Source organism: Lytechinus pictus, chromosome 4 (genome assembly GCF_037042905.1).
Source record: "Lytechinus pictus isolate F3 Inbred chromosome 4, Lp3.0, whole genome shotgun sequence".
Taxonomy (NCBI): domain Eukaryota; kingdom Metazoa; phylum Echinodermata; class Echinoidea; order Temnopleuroida; family Toxopneustidae; genus Lytechinus; species Lytechinus pictus.
The window spans coordinates 7,612,834-7,634,637 of NC_087248.1; the positions used below are offsets into that span (position 1 = coordinate 7,612,834).

The 21,804-nt window shown below is 36.4% G+C and overlaps 1 protein-coding gene across 1 annotated transcript in view; it reads right to left on the reverse strand.

The window, feature by feature from the left end:
* Positions 1 to 15,078, reverse strand: part of LOC129259614 (activating signal cointegrator 1 complex subunit 3-like) — a 29,977-nt gene extending 14,899 nt beyond the window's left edge. Inside the window, exons 1-10 of the mRNA XM_064098946.1 lie at positions 15,073 to 15,078; positions 7,393 to 7,634; positions 6,583 to 6,700; positions 6,055 to 6,177; positions 5,451 to 5,573; positions 3,305 to 3,570; positions 2,479 to 2,596; positions 1,882 to 2,004; positions 1,009 to 1,212; positions 350 to 490 (exon numbers count right to left, since the gene is read on the reverse strand). Of these exons, the coding sequence (XP_063955016.1) occupies positions 350 to 490; positions 1,009 to 1,212; positions 1,882 to 2,004; positions 2,479 to 2,596; positions 3,305 to 3,570; positions 5,451 to 5,573; positions 6,055 to 6,177; positions 6,583 to 6,700; positions 7,393 to 7,634; positions 15,073 to 15,078 (1,464 nt within the window). The remainder of the gene's footprint in view (positions 1 to 349; positions 491 to 1,008; positions 1,213 to 1,881; positions 2,005 to 2,478; positions 2,597 to 3,304; positions 3,571 to 5,450; positions 5,574 to 6,054; positions 6,178 to 6,582; positions 6,701 to 7,392; positions 7,635 to 15,072) is intronic.
* Between the last annotated feature and the right edge of the window lie 6,726 nt (positions 15,079 to 21,804).

Below are 21,804 nucleotides of genomic sequence, written 5' to 3' on the forward strand. Positions count from 1 at the left end.
GGAAGTCTCTGAAATGATCAGGATAGTTGCAAGGCTATATACAGTTATTGCCTGGCAATTTCCCCAAATAACGAAGAGATGACAATTTCTATGCTATAATTACAATACAAACCAAATGTATATTTTGACCCAAAGAAAGTTCTCTAAGCCCCAAAGTTGCATTCATCCCTCAGTCATATATGTAGCCCTACTGCCCTAGTGGCTACTAACAGACATGACTGAGGAACTTGACACGAGTATTGGTTTTAAAGACAATGCTCTGGACGTCCGTTTCGCAGACTGTTATTAAAAAGTACGATAAATTTTCACTTGGCTAATCAATTTAACAATAGTTATTTGCCACACTTACATGGGTATCCATCATTTCCTTCTTGGTGAGCTGCATATCCCCTGTTAGTTCCCGTACTGAGAGACCTAGATGTTTTAGACGAGATCCAAAGGTGCGCGTCATCTCCGCGGCAAGGGCCTTCATGGGAGCTACGTAGACGACCTTTGTGAGGAAAAATTGCAACAGAATTAATATATTTTCAGGGGTACGTTCACGTTCTAAAGTTTGATGTTGGTTGGCTTGTATTTCTTTCAGTAGCAATCATAATACAATTGTAACTTAAAAATTGAAATTGTGTTTTTGAATAAACTGTCACAGAACGTGAAGATAGTGCACTACTAGCAAACCAAGGTGATTACTTTTACATGTTTGTGTCTCAATAATGGGCCTCTTGGTAGTGAGTGAAAGTGAACTCTGACACATGGAGCAAGCCTACATCATGAATATTTCACGGATTATGTTTAAAATCATTGAAAGGGCTGACATTTTGCACTTCGCCAATCATATAAAATTTCAGATGTTAAAAAATATTTGCCAGTAAAAGCTATAAAAAAACAACAAATATTTTCTGCTGTTTGGTATTGAAAGATCTAGGTCTATCCAGGTTGTACATTGCGTTTGGCCTACAAACTCCGGTTGCCATTCCACTGGATGATAAGGATTTGTTGGTGACCTCTCACCTTAAATTCATTGTGTTTGACGGCACCTCGTACATCCAGATGCTTCCGAGCTTCATGGAGGATAGTCAACATGGCAATGTTGGTCTTTCCTGCACCCGTAGGGGCACATATGAGAAGGTTCTCACTCTTGTTGTATGCCGTGTCATAGACCACCGATTGGATACGATTTAGAGTCTTCATTCCTTTGAAAGCTAGTTGCCCAACCTGGCAGCCAAAAAAAAAAAAAACCAAAAACAGTGGAGAGTGAATTAAATGAACATTGAAATGAGGATCGTGGAGGCGACGTGGTCTAGTGGTTACGAATCTCGTCTCGTAATCAGAGGGACGAGGGTTTGAATCCCAACCATGGCGCGTTTTCCTTCAGCAAGAAATTAACCTGCATTGTCTGCACTCAATCCAGGCTAGGTGAATGGGTACCCGGCAGGATTAATTCCTTATATGCACTGCAGTGCTGGAAGGGTGCTTGAGCTAAAGCTGGAGTAATAATAATAACCATGATAACAATGCACCTCGGAATAGATTATTTCTAGATAGATAGCGCAATATAAATGCCTATTGGATTATTATCATGCTCTGTTAGTTTGAAATACCAATGTCGTTGACTGTCCCGATGGTTTTAGAATCTGATTAGTTACAGCATACATCCGCAAGAGCCATTCCAGAGAAGTCATTTCTTACAAATTTGAAAATGGATGACTTTCTAGAAGCAGCTAATCGAATTCAACACTTTAGCGAATTCGGCGATCTGAGTTTAATTCTATTCGTTAGAGAAAGATTTAATAAGAATCAAAGAACAAACACAAAATTAACATTTCGACGGCGAAGAGGTCAAACTGCATCTCATTTTACTCTTGGAAAGCCTATGAGACTCACCTGGTCAAGGCTGGATATCTTCACTGGTTTATCATCACACAAAGGAGCATTGTCACTTGGAGGAATGGTGACTTCTTCGGACTGTGTTTTATTCACGTGTGTGCTGCCTCTTGGTAATTTCACCTAGAGGAAGCAGAAGATCATGACAACAAAAAATAGTTACATGATGATGTTCATGATGATGACAACGGTGTCGAAGAATCATATTATATATAGTAAAACAAAATCTTGAATAATAATTATACAATATCATGCAATATCTATCATCATATTCAACATTATCTTATCATCATCATCATCATCGTCATCATCATCTTCATCGTCATCATCATCTTCATCATCATCACCCTCACAATCAGTAGCAGCATCACCACCACCACCACCACCACCACCACAACAATATCATTATTTTACCACTTCCTTAGGTTCATGTTGTTAATTCCTGATATCATTTCAATCATCATCATATCCTTGAACTACGGTAAATCTACAATCATAAAGAGGTGTAATACATAGTGCGCCACTGAATAGGCAACTAGATAAGTCTCCGCCTCATAAATGCTTTATATTATTATTATTATTATTATTAATAATTACCAAGGATCCTGCCACGAATTTAGTGGTAAATGAACCATCGGCGAATTCATCATAGACATAGTCATCTAAGCCGTCATCGGGCAAGGCGTCCGCAAAGTCATCCAGGTGGACAGCATCGCTGTAATATGATAATGATGGTCTTTTTAATATTGATACATAAACTAATCAAATTTGATAGAAACAAGTCATTTTTTTACGAAACATCTCATTTTTACCGGAGACTAGTCAAAATTGATCAACTACTCCAGTTCGTGGCGTACAAAATTTTAACGACCAAGAAAAAAAGAGGAAGAAGAAACGAAAGAGAGAAGGGTGACATATATTATTCTCTGAATATTATGTCAAAATCTATCACAAAATTTGATTTCTTTTTTGTAATATGAATATCGAAAATTTTGCTCGTGCGTTTCGCATGCTCGCAACTTAAAAAAAAATAATTGCCCGATGCGCCATATTTGGCCCCCTCAAACTTTTTTTCCCATCACGCCACTGAACTAATCAATATTACCATTTCGCCTAAAATTATCCCGTCGAAATTCCACCTGTTTTAATTTTGTTTTCACTTTGTCTTTGCCATTAGTTTTGTCTCACTTTTTGTACTATAACTTTTCATCAAAACAACCGCATTTGATTTGGTCTATGATCAGTTTGTTTAATAGTGGATATATTAATCGTGCTACTATTTTATGAAAACAACATGATGTCATACAAAATGTGAAAAGCAAAACTGTCATTAGGCAAAATGAAAATAGTTTAATTGATAAATAGTCTGCATGTATGTCAAGTGGAAATAGATAAAGTGGCAGCAACAGCTTCATCAACCTACTCCCCAATTTGCAGACACTGGAGATCGAATTCCAATTCTTTGTAATCATCATCGCCATCGCCCTCGTACATCTCTTCCATGAGGGCTTCATATAGCGCGTCGTCTTCTCTAAGGCAGTCATTGTCCTGCACGCCACCTTCGCCCGCACCTTCGTCGTCATCATATCTTGCACTCTGATGGCCAAATTGATTACCATCAAAGGGAACAAATTGTGTTGCCTTCAAAGCATCGTCATCATCGTCGTGGTCGTAAGAATAAGCACCATCCTATAGAATACACAAATAATCAAACTTATCATCACATAGAGGCACTAACTGTTACATTTCGTTGCATGTAGGCCAATGACCCGATGCCTATGGAAAAAAGGGGCCAATTTTATAAAATGAATAAAAAAGGTAAAGGTCAACAAAGTTTTCAAAACGAACAATTGACAAGATTTCTGATAACCCCCATCCCACAAAAAATATAAATAGATCATCGAAATTCCATGGGGGCACAATGCCATGGGGGCACAATGCCCTTCCCTTGTCCCTTTCGGTGCTCTAGGGTTTGCGACTATCAAGAGTCCTGAATCAAACTGTCGCATGTCAGTAATTTTCTGTTTAGTCTTTGGCAGTTCGGATTGGGGGAGGGGCGGTACCCAAAGGTATTTATATGATACGTGATTGTAGACAATGATGAATTATTCTGGTTTCAGGAGTGTTAAATAACTTAACTGAGAATATGTATCATATGTATAACGAATGAGTAATGAAATAATACATCTAAAAATCGTTAATGGAATGAAAAAAAGTCATGAACACAAAAAGTATCTTCTATCAAATAATACGAGTTTTTTTAATGTGGTAAATGTTTGTTCTTGGATAATCAGGAGGTAGTTGTGAGGCGATTTTTGTCAAAGTAAGCCAGGTAAAATAGCTGCGGCAATGAATGAATCCAGTTGTGCATTACTGTCGTGTTAAAGAAACTTTGGAGAAAGTTATACAGTTTAAAATCACAGGGTATTTAATAATCAATTATCAGCTACAGTTTACAATTCGAAGTACATGAAGATATCAACGAAGATTTAGATAAAACAGGAGACGATGAATATAACTATTTCGAAGTATAAGATTAAATTCTGAAGTTAAAATAATATTGGATGGACGTCTAAGTCTTGAAGTCAGTCAGTCTATATGGATGAGTGTGGGTCTAATATTCTATATCTCTAATAATCAAGAAGTCTTATTTATATCATTAGTTCTGGGGTGTAACAATTTAAGGTGGGAGTGATCTAAACTTGATCTGATTGGTCTACATATAATTGTCTATCAAACTTTCTCTGGTATAAGGGGTGTGGTGATGCTCTGTGCAAGTGATTGGGGCTGGAAGTGTGAGTCATACTTCTTAGAACTTTTGTTCCTTGAAGTTAGCTGACGTCACTGAGGGTTGGTATTTTTATGGTCAAGATTTAGGAGTTAAATGGTATTGGGGGCTTGGAGATTCTTAGATGACATTGGGGGAGTTTGTAAACAAGTGAAGGTGAATGACTGAAATGATAACAAGGAAGTTAAATACATACTACATAACATTACTTCTTAATATCTTACATAATTATGTTGCAGTAAACTTCATTACAAAATATCTTTTCATTTAATTTAATGTGAGAATTTATAATAAAAGTCATTTTTTAATAATTTTATTTTTTTAATGGTATTTTGCAGAGAGTTTTATTAAAAAACTAAGGTCCAGTAGCTCAAGGAAATTCATATGATATTTGCTTATGGAAGGAGGGACTCTACCCCGACCCCCCTCTCTGTTTGATTTGGATAAAAGAATAAAAAGAGAATAACAATCCTCTGTTAGTTTGAAATACCAATATCGTTGACTGTCCCGATGGTTTTAGAAACTGTTTAGTTACAGCTTACATCCGCAAGAGCCATTCAAGAGAAGTCATTTCTTACAAATTGTAAGTAGATGACTTTCTAGAAGAAGCTTTATCCTGGAATCGAATTCAACACTTTATCGAATCCGGCGATTTGAGTTTAATTCTATTCTTTAGAGAAAGATTTAATAAGAATCAAAGAACAAACACAAAATTAACATTTCGAAGGCGAAGAGTTCAAACTGCATCTAATTTTACTCTTGGGAAGCTTATGAGACTCACCTGGTCAAGGCTGGATATCTTCACTGGTTTATCATCACACAAAGGAGTATTGTCACTTGGAGGAATGGGGACTTCTTCGGACTGTGTTTTATCAACGTGTGTACTGCCTCTTGGTAATTTCACCTAAATGTAGCAAAAATACATGTCAACAAAAATAGTTACATGATGATGTTCATTTCGTTTGAATATCAAGGAAATATATTTCATATGATATTTGCTTACGGAAGGAGGGACTCTACCCCGACCCCCCTCTTTGTTTGATTTGGATAAAAGAATAAAAAGAGAATAACAATCCTCTGTTAGTTTGAAATACCAATATCGTTTACTGTCCCAATGGTTTTAGAAACTGATTAGTTACAGCTTACATCCGCAAGAGCCATTCCAGAGAAGTCATTTCTTACAAATTGTAAGTAGATGACTTTTTAGAAGCGGCTTTATCCTGGAATCGAATTCAACACTTTATCAAATTCGGCGATCTGAGTTTAATTCTATTCGTTAGAGAAAGATTTAATAAGAATCAAAGAACAAACACAAAATTAACATTTCGAAGGCGAAGGGTTCAAACTGCATCTAATTTTACTCTTGGGAAGCCTATGAGACTCACCTGGTCAAGGCTGGATATCTTCACTAGTTTATCATCACACAAAGGAGCATTGTCACTTGGAGGAATGGGGACTTCTTCGGACTGTGTTTGATTCACGTGTGTGCTGCCTCTTGGTAATTTCACCTAGAGGTAGCAGAAGATCATGACAACAAAAAATAGGTACATGATGATGTTCATGATGACGACAACGATGTCGAAAAATTATATTATATATAGTAAAACAAAATCTTGAATAATAATTATACAATATCTATCATCATTACCATCATTTTCACCACCATCACCATCATCATCATCATTAATCATCATCACCCTCACCGTCATCACCATCAGAGGCAGCAGCATCACCACCACCACCACCACAATTACTATTATTATTATTATCTTATCACTTCCTTAGGTTCATGTTCAAACTATGGTAAATCTACAGTCATATATAGTAATATATAGTGCGCCATTGACTACATGGACTAGGCAACTAGATAACTCGCCGCCTCATAAATGATATATATTATTATTATTAATTACCAAGGATCCTGCCACAACATTAGTGGTAAAGGAACCATCGGCGAATTCATCATAGACATAGTCATCTAAGCCGTCATCGGGCAAGGCGTCCCCAAAGTCATCCAGGTGCAAAGCATCGCTGTAACATGATAATGATGGTCTTTTCAATACTACATAAACTAATCAAAATTGATAGAAACAAGTCATTTTTTTACGAAACATCTCATTTTTACCGGAGACTGGTCAAAATTGATCAACAAATCCAGTGGCGTACAATTTTTTAACGACCATGAAAAAAAAGAGAGGAAAGAAATAAAAACGAAAGAGAGAAGGGTGATATGTATATTATTCTTTGAATATTATGTCAAAATCTAATTAAATTGGATTTTTGTAATAAAAATATCGAAATTTTCCTCGCGCGCTTCGCACGCTCGCAACTTTTTTAAAAACCATTTCTCCTGAAATCAACTCGTCGAAATTCCACCTGTTTTAATTTTGTTTTCACTTTGTCTTTGCCATCATTTTTGTCTCACTTTGTGTACTTTAACTTTCCATCAAAACAACCTCATTTGATTTGGTCTATCATCAGTTTTGTTTAATAGTGGATATATAGTTTAACAGTGGATATATCATCATCCCAGTATAGCTTCTGTATGAGCTGCCAAAGGGATTACTACATCAAGTATCAAGTATGAATCGTGCTACTCTTTCATGAAAACAAAATTATATCATACGAAATTAGGCAAAATAAAATTAGTTTGATTGACAAATAGTCTACATGTATGCCAAGTGGAAATAGATAAAGTGGCAGCAACAGCTTCATCAACCTACTCCCAAATTTGCAGACACTGGAGATCATCATTGCCATCGCCCTCGTACATATCTTCCATGAAGGCTTCACATAGCACGTCATCATTTCCAAGGTTGTCATTGTCCTGCACGCCACCTTCGTCGTCATCATATCTTGCACTCTGATGGCCAAATTGATTACCATCAAAGGGAACAAATTGTGTTGCCTTCAAAGCATCGTAATCGCCGTCGTCATCGCCGTAGTCGTAAGAATAAGCACCATCCTATAGAAGACGCAAATAATCAAACTTATAATCACATATAGGCACTAACTGTTACATTTCGTTGCATGTGTATGCCAAGGACCTACTGCCTATGGAAAAAATCGTAAGGGGCCAATTTTAAGAATAAAATGAATAATAGAAGTAAAGGTCAACAAAGTTTTCGATACGAACGATTGGCAAGATTTTTGATAACCCCCATCCCACAAAAATATAAATAGTTCATCGAAAATCCATCGGGGGGGGGGGGGGGGCACGATGCCCTTCCCTTGTCCCTTTCGGTGCTCTAGGGTTTGCGACTATCAAGAGTCCTGAATCAAACTGTCGCATGTCAGTAATTTTCTGATAGTCTTTGGCAGTTCGGATTGGGGGAGGGGCGGTACCCAAAGGTATTCATATGACATGTGATTGTAGACAATGATGAATTATTCTTTTTTTTAGGAGTGTTATATAACTTAACTGTGAATATGTATCATATGTATAACGAATGAGTAATGAAATAATACATCTAAAAATCGTTAATGGAATGAAAAAAAGTCATGAACACAAAGCTTTCATAATCCTGAAAGAGTATCTTCTATCAAATAATACGAGTTTTTTTAATGTGGTAAATGTTCGTTCTTGGATAATCAGGAGGTAATTGTGAGGCGATTTTTGTCAAAGTAAGCCAAGTATAATAGCTGCGGCAATGAATGAATCAAGTTGTGCATTACGTCATAATATCCTATATAATTATGTTGCAGTAAACTTAATTACAAAATATCTTTTCAATTAATTTAATGTGAGATTGATAATAAAAGTATTCTTTTTAAATCATTTTATTTTTAGAACGTTATTATTGGATGAATGGTGTCCAGCACGGTCTGGAGGTCCTGCCTGTTGCTGCTGAACACGTACTTGACTAGACCTTAACTCTCCAGACACACAACTCTCAAATGATCATGGCCTTGACACTTGGTAATCGGGGGTATTTCGGGCGCGCCGTGCGTAATGTTTACTCATGCACGGATGTGAGTGTAGGGCTATTAATCGTCTATTTCGCCGGTTAAGCCCAGGCCACATTGTTTATTAAACGACCCTTTATGCAACAGGGCAATTCCATAAAATAATCAACCTTTTTGTACGTCCGACCCCCATTTTTCTCAAGTTTTACTTCACTTCATAAACTGACCAAGTCATGGTCATTTGAGAGCATTACAGACTTTCAAAAGAACCAGAAATCAGAGACAGAAAATTTCATGAAGGTCCCACGTATAGGGGGTCGGACGTACATATTTTATGGAATTGCCCAACAGTATTTTGCAGAGAATTTTATTGAAAAACTAAGGTCCAGTAGCTAAAGGAACTTCAATGCATATTACATTGATTTATCCAAAGTTCATATTTCGTTTTGATATCAAGGAAATATATTTCATATGATATTTCAACTTAAAATTAAAAACCTATCTATCCCAATAGTATGTACAGCACCTAGGAAGCTCTTGCAGCGCAATAGAATATATAGAAATAGTGTTTGCGCTATACGAATGCATATTATTTATTATTATTATTATCATAAGGGCATGAGCAAAAACTGTTACATGCTCAAATCATAATTCAAAGAAAGCCTTCATTCATTTATAATCCAATTGTAAATTGAAAATCATCATAATCACAGCAAGTTTTGTGGTTCTTCTGTTCTCAAACAGTATACTCATCATTTTCTTTCTTTCACTTACAATGACCTGGGTTCCGTAACACAAAGGTTAGCGATTGATCGTACGCTTGATTTTCACGATTGATTGTACATTGTAGTCAATGCAATCCATCGTAAAAAAATGTTCTACGATCATTGCTAAGTTTTGTGATACGGGCCCCTGTTCTTCCTAAAAAGCCATGGCATGACACAACGTTAACTTTATAGACTTCCTATTCAAATCAGCTTTTGCTCCAGTAAACTCTATAGGAGGCAGAAGATTGTTTTGGTCAAGGATCGACTCGGAGGTCTATTGACCAACTTTCTTTGACCAATGTCCATAATAGTCATGATAAATACATGAAAGAGGTGAAAATTTAGAGAAGAGAATATAAAATTGAGAGTATGGAACATAATACAGGACAAAGATATAGAACACGTATATCAAAATGCACTGACGAGTGAGTCTTCAAATTGATGTCTGAACTTTGTTTTCGTATGTGGATCTGTTATGATGTTGGTTATGAAATCAGGGGCGGATCCAGCTTTCGCCAATAGGGGGGGGGGGGCCGAAAAATATTTTCATCAACATTTTTCTCGATTGGCCGCTATAATCTGATTTTTTTTTTTTTTTTTGGGGGGGGGGGTTCAGGGGGTAGTCCTAACTAGAGACTGAAGTTTTAAGTATATGTTAGTTTTTATTGTTATAAACAAGATAAGGTATCTCATGTGGTCTTAATATATAATGCGAGCGCGAAGCGCGAGCTCAAATTCTTTGATATCTTATGTCCTGAGACCTGAGGATTCTGAGGAGATTTTATAATCATGAAAAAGATAAGTATCCAACTAAACAATGCGAGCGCGAAGCGCGAGCTGAAATTTTATCATAGTAACGTGAAAAGGGACTCAATTAGGACTGTTTTTAGTGATTAATGAAGAGGATACAAGTATCACTAATTAAATAATGAGAGTGCGAAGCGCGAGCTCATAATTTTTGATATTCCGACCTGAAAACTGGACAGTCTAAGCGCGTTTTTATTTAAATACAGAAAAAGCTGTGTGTCTCAAACAATTAAATGCGAGCGCGAAGCACAAGCTCAATTCTTTTATATACTGACATGATAAAGGAGCATTTTGACAAATTTTGGTAAGAATTTCCAAAGAGGATAGGTAACTCACAAATCAAACAATGCGAGCGCGCAGCGCGAGCTGAAAATATTGATATAAACAATTTGTGTAAAACAAACAAAATAATTAAAGCTTGATGTGCGAGCTAAAATATTGTGTACAAATTGATTTCAGATCTGGATATATAAGTGTCATTTAATCCTCTTGAATGGGAGTCATTGGCACAGGCAATGCGAGCGCGAAGCGCGAGCGAAATTTTTTATATAAAGTTCTTTTTCCAATTCTTCCCCTCACCCTTTTCTTGTTTCCTTTCGGGGTCGGGCCGGCCGTTACGAGGTTGTAAATTACACATCCTGGGTATGATACCTCTTTCCTACTTTTCTTTAGTGTTTTTCCTATAGTACACTTTTTCTGCATGTTGTCAAAAAATAGGGGGGGGGGGCCGGGGCCGGCTCGGCCCCCTCCTGGATCCGCCCCTGGAAATGATATAGATCCAACCAGGGATATGATTTCGTTATCCAGCAATCAACACAACATTAATATTCCTGTTTTGGCCAATCTCACATTTTCACTAATGTTTGGTCAATATTTCTACCAAGTATTACTTGGTAATTGTAAAAATAAAATTGTTGTGGCTACCCGTCATTCACAAACAATCAATGATCCCCCATTTGAGAATATGAAGGAGATCGTCATCAAGGGCTCAAGATCGACCAGACCAGATTGGAAGAGTTATCTGACAGATCCAGAGGTTATCTAGAATATGTATTTATATTGTTTATTGCATTGTATAGTTCATTGTATTGTATTTTTGTCTATAGGCGTATCCCGCCATAAGGCTCAGCTATTAGGGTATACACCTTCTTCTTTAAGCCCAATTAACATGTACATTTGTATATTCTTCATAATAAATTGATATTGTATGTGTTAATGTTTACGAAAAATGTAATGAAATGGAAGAACATTAATGTCTATTTGAATTGAATTGATATATGCTTGAGCATTTCATGAGATTTGTTGTTTCATATTTTCTTGAGCCAATACAATAGATTTTGATTTGTAGACCGATACGTGCAAGGGACTTTATTTTATATATTTGATTCTGAACTAAAATTGTATTTGTTCTTAATAGACAAAGCATTAGCTTATTTTGCCCTTCTTTTCAATCTTTTTCAAGTTTTGTTGTTAATGCATGTATTGACTCTTTACCCTCTTATACAAACTTGCATACCTGGGGTAAACGCCTAAATGATAAATGTATATTCTGCCCTGGTACCACAGGCACCCTCCATCATATACTCTCAAACTGCCCAGTCTTCCTTGAGAGATATGAGTGGCGTCATAATAACATTTTGAGGTTCATGCATAAAACATTTCTTGAAAATCTGACTAACGGGAATATTTATACTGATTTAGAAGGGCAATCAATCGCCGGGGGCACCGTACCACCCCACATTCTCACAACCACTTTGCGCCCTGGGGGTCGTTTCTCAACACCTGGACAAGTTAGTCATATCTTTATCCACCAACCACGGTGATAGTTCCAATCTTACTAAACCTGTTTCTCGAAAGGCTTCCTAACTAGAATACCTTGATATCGATACTATCGGTAAAAAGAGCAGACGAGACGTAGCCTTAGTCACAAACTAGCATGATTTTCAAAAAGAAAAATTATGACAAAATTGCAAATATTGTGATGAATTGGGAAATACATCTTTTCAAAATGATAGCACATGTAAATTAAGCATCATACATACTTAGACCATGAAGATTGGAGCATTCAATTGCTGAGAAAATCAAATTATGAATAAATCATTTCATGACTAGAAAATCACATGTGGACGTTGAGATGGGTACCCCCGGGACATAGAATTTTAATAGTTTGCGAAAGTAAACCATAACGGTTTTCTTTGTAAAATGATGACAATTATACGCCCTTCTACGATTCCAAACATCATCAAAATATAGTTTAACAAAAGCAAAAATAAATCTTTGAAACTGAAACATACGATTTGACAAATTCTATGCATAAATTAGAGATAGAATTTATCCAAATGTTAATAGGGGTTTGAAAACGACAAATACGAGTCCACTTATGGATGGCCTGACGTGGTAGAATCTTTATCGATTAAGTCGTTTTACTATTTCAAACTGAATGGTTATGTGGCGTTTTACCAACAGTTTTTATAGTTTCTTTTTATTAGAATTATCATTGAATGCATTATCCCACTTGTTTTGTGATGTAATTTTAACCTCTATGATTGATTACGTAAGATTGTTATTTTCAAATATCTAGGCACTTTTGCTTGTCATAGTCTACCCATGTGATGCCACTACGTCATTAAGAAAGAAGTTACGACAGGTTCGGAGGTGTCATAAATATTTGGTGAGGTTGTTGTACCCGATCTTGGTAAAGAGGGCTTTGTGAAACGGTTAGCGGACAAGTAGCTCACTATCTCCGAGTTAGTCAAGAAGTTACACTTATGACGGTGTTGAGAAACGGGCCCCAGATCTAGTAATTTTACGGGAAGATCAGAAAGAGATAATTATCACCGAATTAACAATCCCATTTGAAACCCACATCGATGATGCACACCAAAGGAAAGTCACAAAGTATGAGTCAATCGTCAGGGATATCAAAGAAAAGGGGTACATGGTGTCATTCTACGCCGTAGAAGTCGGGGCAAGGGGCCTAATAGACCGGAATAATAAACACCGCCTTAAAAAACTCCTCAGAACAACAAGCTCAAAAGTCCGACCAACATAATTTTTCCATACCCTTTCTAAACTCGCCATACTCTCCTCTTTTTCGATATTCTACGCAAGAAAAGAGCGAACCTGGGGGGAGGTACGTCACTTGGACCCGTAACCATCCCCAAGGGCCCAAGATAATTTGCCTAACTATGTTTTTTGCGCAGGGCAAATGTACTTTACTAATATTACTCTCATAACTTTGTGATGTCAGTAGCTAATTAAGTTGATTTGAATACACAAAAACATATATTGATCACAGCCGTATATATAATGATAATAATTAAGAAGATACCGTAGTGGAAATTGGGTACAAAACACCTCTCGTAATATAATGTTGTCTGTACATTTCAGGTTGTATGCAGTAGTTGATTAATTCCATTTACATATCCAGCTCTGATTTAGAAGACTGATTGAGTGTTTTTTTTCCAACGTGATATCAACGACAGCTTTAACTAATTATTTTCCTGCATTTATGTTACTCTAAATATTTCTCTATATTTCTCTATATAGTCGACATCTGGTTGTCTGAGACAAAATTGCAATGCGATTCCCAACTCGAGAGCTTTTAGAATGATATTTTATGAAAATTTAACTACATGAATTATGCAATTAACATATTAAAAAAAACCCCAAAGATAAAGGTTAAATTAGGTTACTTTCTTTAAAACTTTAGGATTTATACCACAATTATATTTTTATTCCATATGATAATGGAAACGTAGACTAGAACACGTAAATTGCGAAAAGAAATATTGTAATAATATTCTTACCATGCTTCTTTCTTATTAGGCGAAAGTTTTTCCAAAAAGAGAAAATAAATTCCTCATGGCCTGCAGTTAGTAAGTAGTAATACTTCAACGCATCACGACAAAGGCAGCAATAACTTGAAGAACAAAGAAAATACTTCGGTTTATCGTGCTCAGTGTAATGGTGTGGATTTCCACATATCATTTACGCTCATTCCTAGTCTTTCCTTTTTAGACTCAAGGAAAATGAATGCAAAAGAGTGACAGGTTGTTTTTCATCATCATTGATACAGATTACGTATTATTACGATTGTCTTATAGTTGAAATTGGGAAATGGATATTAACTAACTTATCCAAATTGTAATGATAGTTTCGAGCAAAAGTTGTTTTTGCCAGACATAGCAACAGGTATAATGTTCGCAAGCTTGATTGATTTATGCTGCGGTGCATTCGTTATGATGGGCTGATGCACGGATCATGAGGGGGGGGGGGGAATGCATTATATACATATAATAGTAAACTCGGTGAGTGAAAACAATAGCGATATTATTTGAATGGTAATAGTGAGTCACTATAAGTTGGTCATTTTCTGTGCCGATTCTTTTTTGCTTATACTTCTAAATATATATAGCAAGCAAGGTGAGCGAGGAGAATATCAAAGTAAAAGTCAAACTTAACCAAAATTTTAAGAAAAATTGGGTAGTCGTGCATTTTCTATCACGTATATTTTCCCGAATAAGCTTTATTGACGTCCCTTGCCGTCCGGAGCTACCGCTGACAAACAAAAGAGATCATTGTTCGGGCGTCTCTCTTCTTAAACCAGCGGAATCCTTTTCTCTTGATTTTCAGGAATTTCTGGGTTTTTTTAAGGTTCAAGAATAGATTCCAGGAATCGAAAATTTTCAACAATTTCTTTTTCAAACCAGAATATAAACAAAACTATAAGCCTACATACTTCTTAATAAATTATACACATACAGTAATGCCTGGATAGTGTTTTACTGGTCGCTCCGCTCTCTCACAAAACTTTAGATCATGGCCCTGGGAAGCGGGGGTGCTGCGTGTATTATTCTCTCTGAGCAGCACCCCAGGTAATCTGGAAGATGTGTAATAATGAAAAAATGTATCCAAAATTACCTCCATTTTTAGTGAACCCCCCTTTTTTGCTTTTCAAATTTCTCTGGGCCAATTTATTTTTAGTGACCCCCCTTTTTTTTTGCTTATACACATTACATCAGCACCACCAGTAAAAAAATAATCGTTCTCAGGGACATGCTTTAGATACTAAGATACAATGCAAATATTAGGCCTATGCAACAAATATGACCCCCCCAAAAAAAAACAACAACTGAAGTCTAACTATGATGCTACAAATTTGCTGACAACGATTGTTAAAGAAGTGAAGCTTTTATCGCCACAATCGCGATCACCATTCATCATCATTATCATCTTTTTGTAGTGCTGCTAATTCAATTTTTCCAATCTTATACTATGGTAGCGGATTCGGAATGGATACGAGACAGAGACACTGTAGAGAAAATAAAAATCCCACTATCATGTGCGGTCTTCCGAGCAAAGACTATCAAAGTGGGGAATCCCAATTGCTCATCAGACTCGATGTCAGACACCGACGTTACAAGTATTGCCAAATACTATCTGGGCTTGTAGGTGAACTGCTGATAATTGGGCAATCGCAGTTTGCCAGGGATTCCTAAAACGAGAACATTAGGAAACGGCCGAAGACAGGGAGGGATGGGTTTGCCAATAATTTACTTCCATCAGATTTCTGAAAACGTCAGAACAACACTAGCGTACCTACGGGGGGGGGGGGCAGAGGGGCAGACTGCCCCCCTGACGAGTCACAACCCATGCAAGGGACATATTCCTGCCCCCCTGACGAGTCTTGAAGACCTTTTTTTTTTTTTTTTTTTTGCTTGTCAAATTTTTTTATGGCGGACGAAATCCTTTATTTGTCATGTTTGTGGTTGAAGACCTTTATTTTGTGCTTGTCAAATTTTTTGGCGGACAAATTTGCCCCCCCCCCTGTGGAAAATCCTAGGTACGCCACTGCAGAACAAGCAATGTCAGTACCTGAAATATGAATGAAAGTATAGTGTGTTATATTAAATAGATCATTAGGGCTACAGCTCAATATGCAGTATATAGTGTGTTGATCATGCATCTTGACCATACAGCAGTATTATTATAGGCCGATAATTATATTATTTGATTACGATAGGCCCCATATCCAATTCAATTAACATATTAGTTATTAGTATTTCACCTGTCTCTGCAATTATTATTTTACAAAGTAAACCGTTATGGTCTACTTTCGTAAACTATTAGAATTGGATATCCCGGGGGTACCCATCTCAACGTCCACATGTGATTTTTTAGTCATGAAATAAATTATTCATAATTCCATTTTCTCAGCAATTGAATGCTCCAGTCTTCATGGTCTAAGTATGTATGATGCATAATTTACCTGTGCTATTATTTTGAAAAGATGTATTTCCCAATTCATCACAATATTTGCAATTTTGTCATAATTTTTCTTTTGGAAAATTATGCTATTTTGTGACTAAGGCTACGTCTCGTCTGCTCTTTTTACCGATGGTATCGATATCAAGATATTCTAGTTAGGAAGCCTTTCGTGAAACGGGTTTAGTAAGATTGGAACTAACTCTGTGGTTGGTGAATAAAGATATAGTCCGGCAGCCCAGGAGGTTTATTCAACCGAAAGCCGGACAAGCAAATGACCCCATAGCTGGATGGCATGGACCCTGAAGTTTACAAAAATACATTGCTGTCGGGTTTTATCCGTGGTCTTCCCGCCGAAATGACGTAATATATGACGTCACTACAAAATTGCCCTATTTCACAATTTTGTAGACATTCTACACATAGCATGAAGTCAAGGGAGAATATCTCAGCCAAACCATGCTTGTTTTGTGTGAAACTTTCAAAATATATTGTTCAAGTAGTGCAAAAGAGACATGCAAAATTTCACGAACAGATATTGTTGTTTACATATGCAAATTACGTCATGAAATTTGCATATCATTAGTTTGGGAGATTTCTTGCATCAAAAATTGTCGAAAATCAATTTAGAAATTGATTTTCTTTTTTAGTGTACTTTATTTTATATATTTCCTGTCAAGCATAATATCGTTCTCTTCATCAAAATCTTCATCAAATAGACTGTGAATTCAGCCCCCTTTTCAATATGGTGCGTACATAGAAATCGTGCGTTTTGGGCCTATTTTCACCATTTAGCTGAGGTATGCGAACGATATGCCTACTTTATGGATGTTTCCTGCATTTTGCATGATATCAAATCTTCCAAACAACATATTTTCATCTTCATTATGTCTCTGCTGATAAATAAATGATTTCAGCAAAGATTGATTACCCCTGGGCAGTCTATAGGCTACTTTTTCAGTGTAGGTTTCAACAACGAACCTATACCATGTATGACTGCATTATTGTAGTCGAGTCGGAAATGGGAGTTCCTGTGCACCATCATAATATATTTTCAATCAACGTTTTTGTATTTCCTGAAGTGTCTAGTTAATGAATCTTGATGTTCCCTTTGCAAAATAGTGTCCCATGGGGTTCAAAATTGATATCTTTGGCGGCCCTCTTGGATTTTTTTAATGAAAATTCATTATTTTCATATTTTTTTGCACAGAGTGTGACAATGGGACAATCTTAAATGAATACGCAGTACAAATCGGTTGAAATCGTTTTCTGGATAGTCCGGTTAATATATTTTGAAAAAGTAAGAAATCATCCAAAAAAATTTGGTCCAAATGACATCTATCTGTTTTATCTTGCAATTCTGTTTTATCTTGCATCGCCTTTGTTGATGTGCCTAACACGCAAAAATGCATGTAACGATTATGTAATGATTATGCCTCTCAAAGGGGGGGGGGGGGGGGTGGGGGGCACTGGCCGGATGTACTCCCCGGATCCTCCACTGAATGGAAGCATGGAAATATACTCTTGATTCTAATTGTATAAGGTTCTTAAGTTTTGACCCAATGTTTTTAGTCCACTGTGTATTTCACATTTTGAAATATAGGCCCTACATAAACGGTTTTTTTCCAAAACCGTGTACATAAACGTAAAAATAACCATATGATTGTGATTTTTTTTGCATGGTCAGCCCCCCTCTTCAGTGGCTCAGCCCCCCCCCCCCCACCTTGAAAACCGTTCCGCGGCCCCTGGTTAATGTAGTCAAGATAATTGGCGTGATCCTAGCAGACCTAACTGGAATGATTATGTAAAAAAAAAAATCTATCAAAAAATGTAGATTAAAAACCTACAACCTATACCTGTTTGTGAGATAGTTAATGTTACTACTGGCTTCACAAGACTCGTTTTGGAGTACTGTGTACCTCTCTTTTATTCAGGTCTAACTAGCATACAGGAAATGATTTGGAATCTATACAAAAAAGAGCTTGTCGAATAATTCTTGGATCAAACTAAAGTTCCTATGATGATGCATTGGTAGAGCTAGGTTTATCAAATCTCCTATCCCGGAGAGGGAAAATTACTTAAGATTTTGCTATTTCTTTTGAAAAAAAAAATTATGTCAGCCTTGGTTACCTGCTCATAGAAAGAATAATTTTCTTCGAAATGTAAACACTATAATCATGAATTCAAAATGCAAGAAAAACAGAAGAAAAACAGATTTAGAAACAGTGCCCTCCCTAATCTTGCACGTGTGCTGAATAAATATTACAAATCTTAATTGAAATAATTTGAAAATTCTTAAACGTTTAATCCACATGTTTAGCAATTGTTAATTCGTTTTAATAACCATTAATTTCTCGCGTTTTAAGAGTTTAAGTATCATGAATGATTTGATCAATTTATTACATGCATTCTTCTGTTATATTATTCATCTTTATCAATAATTTAATGTGCAAAGTTTACACGTATATGTCAATAGTTTTGATTGTCTATGTATTTATTTTACCATTCATGTTGCAATAGATACCGAGCATGTGTAATTCATTTTTTTACTGCGATACATGTCTATTGAATAAACCATTAAATGAATGAATGAATAAAATGAGTTTTACCCCTTTTTTATTTCTTCGCTTGACTGGCCCCTTTCCTGAAAGAAAAAATATCGATTATATATCAGTGGAGATAACCTTTTTCAAAGCTTGTCAGATTTTCGCGGGACGGAAAGTGTCAACTACTTCTAAATTTTGTACAAAGCCTATTTATACCCTCCAAAATCATTGCACAATAGGCCTATATTTTCACATGTGTATATGTAGGCCTATATTATGAACCTTCTTATCTGATGTTTGTTTCTTATTTCAAGGCCTATTAAACTTTTAAACATAAATACTTTAATTTCAGGCATTATGTCTGTTGCCTTCTTCTATTCCTTCATTAGGATTGCTTGAACACACGATCTAATTATTTTTATTGTGTTTTTTTTTAATGTTTTCTTTTTATACCTTTTGTATTCCTTTATTTTCTTTATATCGAAGCCTTGCTGTAAAGCAGATAATGCTGATTGCGGGCAACTATCATATATTGTTTTTAACAGTGGATAAAATTAGTTAAACAAACAAACAAACTTGCGTATCCCACAATTAATGGGGGGGGGGGGGCACACGTACTATTCGGAGCCTTGGCCTCTGCAAACATTCCACTTTCCTCCAAGCTTCTCAAAAAATGAATGATAATTTTCAATCATCAAAATAATGCCATGTGAACTCGTTTTTAAATCCGTCAAAATGCTTGAATTTGCAAAATTTTGCATAATTTTAACAACGCAAAAATCTGACGCTCCTACTTATCATGCTCATGGCCTTATATCAAAACGTATACTCTTCATAAATGTGTGGTTGCCGGGTTGAATCTTTGACATTAAAACAAACAATAGGCCTACATGTTTATTTTTATGTATTTTTTTGTAAATAAACATTTTAATATATACAAAAGCTTCGCTCAGTCTTTAAAACATATACAGGAGGCCCACAATATAACTTGGGAGACAAAGAAATGTAATGAATAAATGCATTGCTCTCTATGTTTAGTGTTCAACCGTTCGGTCAGGGGTCCGCCAATGAATGCTTTCGACAGGCTTACATAATAACATAAAAATGCACATTCATGAAGAATAAGGGCAATTCCATAAAATGATCAACCTTTGTGTACGTCCGACCCCCATTTTTTTTCAAGCCTTCACTTCGTTAACTGACCAAGTCATGGTCAATTAGAGAAAATTACAGACTGTCAAAAGAACAAGAAATCAGAGAAAAAAAAAATCACGAAGGTCCCACATATAGGGGGTTGGACGTACATATTTTATGAAATTGCCCATAAGACTTCACTGCTTGATAAGTGTATCGATCTGGTATATGCATGTATATCACAAAAATATTTACTCATTTATTAATTTAATAATTCTCTCCATTGAATATGATGGAACTTGATTTCAGGGTATATGGGCTGTGAGACAAAGTGTAAATAATACTTAAATATTGAAAGATCGAAAATTGAAAGTGAAAATAGAATGCAATCGCGTTAATATTCTTGAATTGACCACTAGGATTAAATTTATATTGAGGAATTTAGTAGGCATCTTTGGACGTTGTTTTTCGCTCTGACTTGGAGTCTGGTTCTAATCCATTTTCATACCCGCCCTCACACTCTATACGCCAACTTCCTCTCATATCCTCCCACATACTTGCTCTAGTACGAACACCCTCCCATGCATATTTAAGTCCACACACACGGTTTATTTCAAATTCGTCTAATGCCAATTCGTCCAGTTGCCAACTCGTCTACTATCATTTGTTCTACCATCAGTTCGTCCACTCACCACATGGTCTTCTTTCATTTAGTCTAATGCCATTCCGTCTAATAACCAGTTGGTCCAATAGCCATTAGTCCATATACCATTTGGTCTAATTATACTAAAGTGTTAATTGTGCAAAATGAAGGAAAAGAAAATGTGTATTAGACTAATTGGTTATTAGACGCAATATTAATAGACAAACTGGTGATTTGACGAAGTGATGATTGGACGAAATAGCATTAGACCCTCATGAAGGTAGACCATGTGGTGAGTGGACGAATTGGCAATTTGCCACGCACACGCACCCATTCTACAATATGAGCCAACATGCCCCCTCTCTTATTTTCATATACTTCCACACAAGAATACACACTATCACACCCACACATAATATGCACCCTCACACACTGCACATTTCCATATCCCAGAAATCATATTCAAGCCCACACACCCTCACCCCATCACACACACACACACCTAACCAATTTCCATAGACCATACACCCTCTCTTGTTTTCACATACGGGCTCACACACAAATTTGCACTAGCACACCCACACACACGCACCCTCCACACACACACACACCCTAACCCATTTCCATAGACCATACACCCTCTCTTGTTTTCACATATAGCTCAGACACAAATTTGCACTAGCACACCCACATACACAACTACGCACCCACCCACCTACCCACACACACATTTACATATCCCAGAAACCCAAACACCTACCTATATCATCCCAAGAAATGACAGCGGGAAGAAAGGCACGGTTGATTAGGCTTATGAGCAAAAATAAACAAAATGAAACAAAAATAATAAACACGAAGCACGAAAAAAGCAAGACGAAGTGTAATGCACATAGACAATAAGCAAACCAACAATTAAACAAATGAAGTATTGGCTCAAACCAAAGAAACAAATTCTTAGAAACATAGACGCACAAAACTTGCATTACTAATTATTTCTTATGAGACACCAATTCTATATTTTTGAAGAATCTGCTTGAGGTTGATTTAATTTTTCCTTTTACTGAT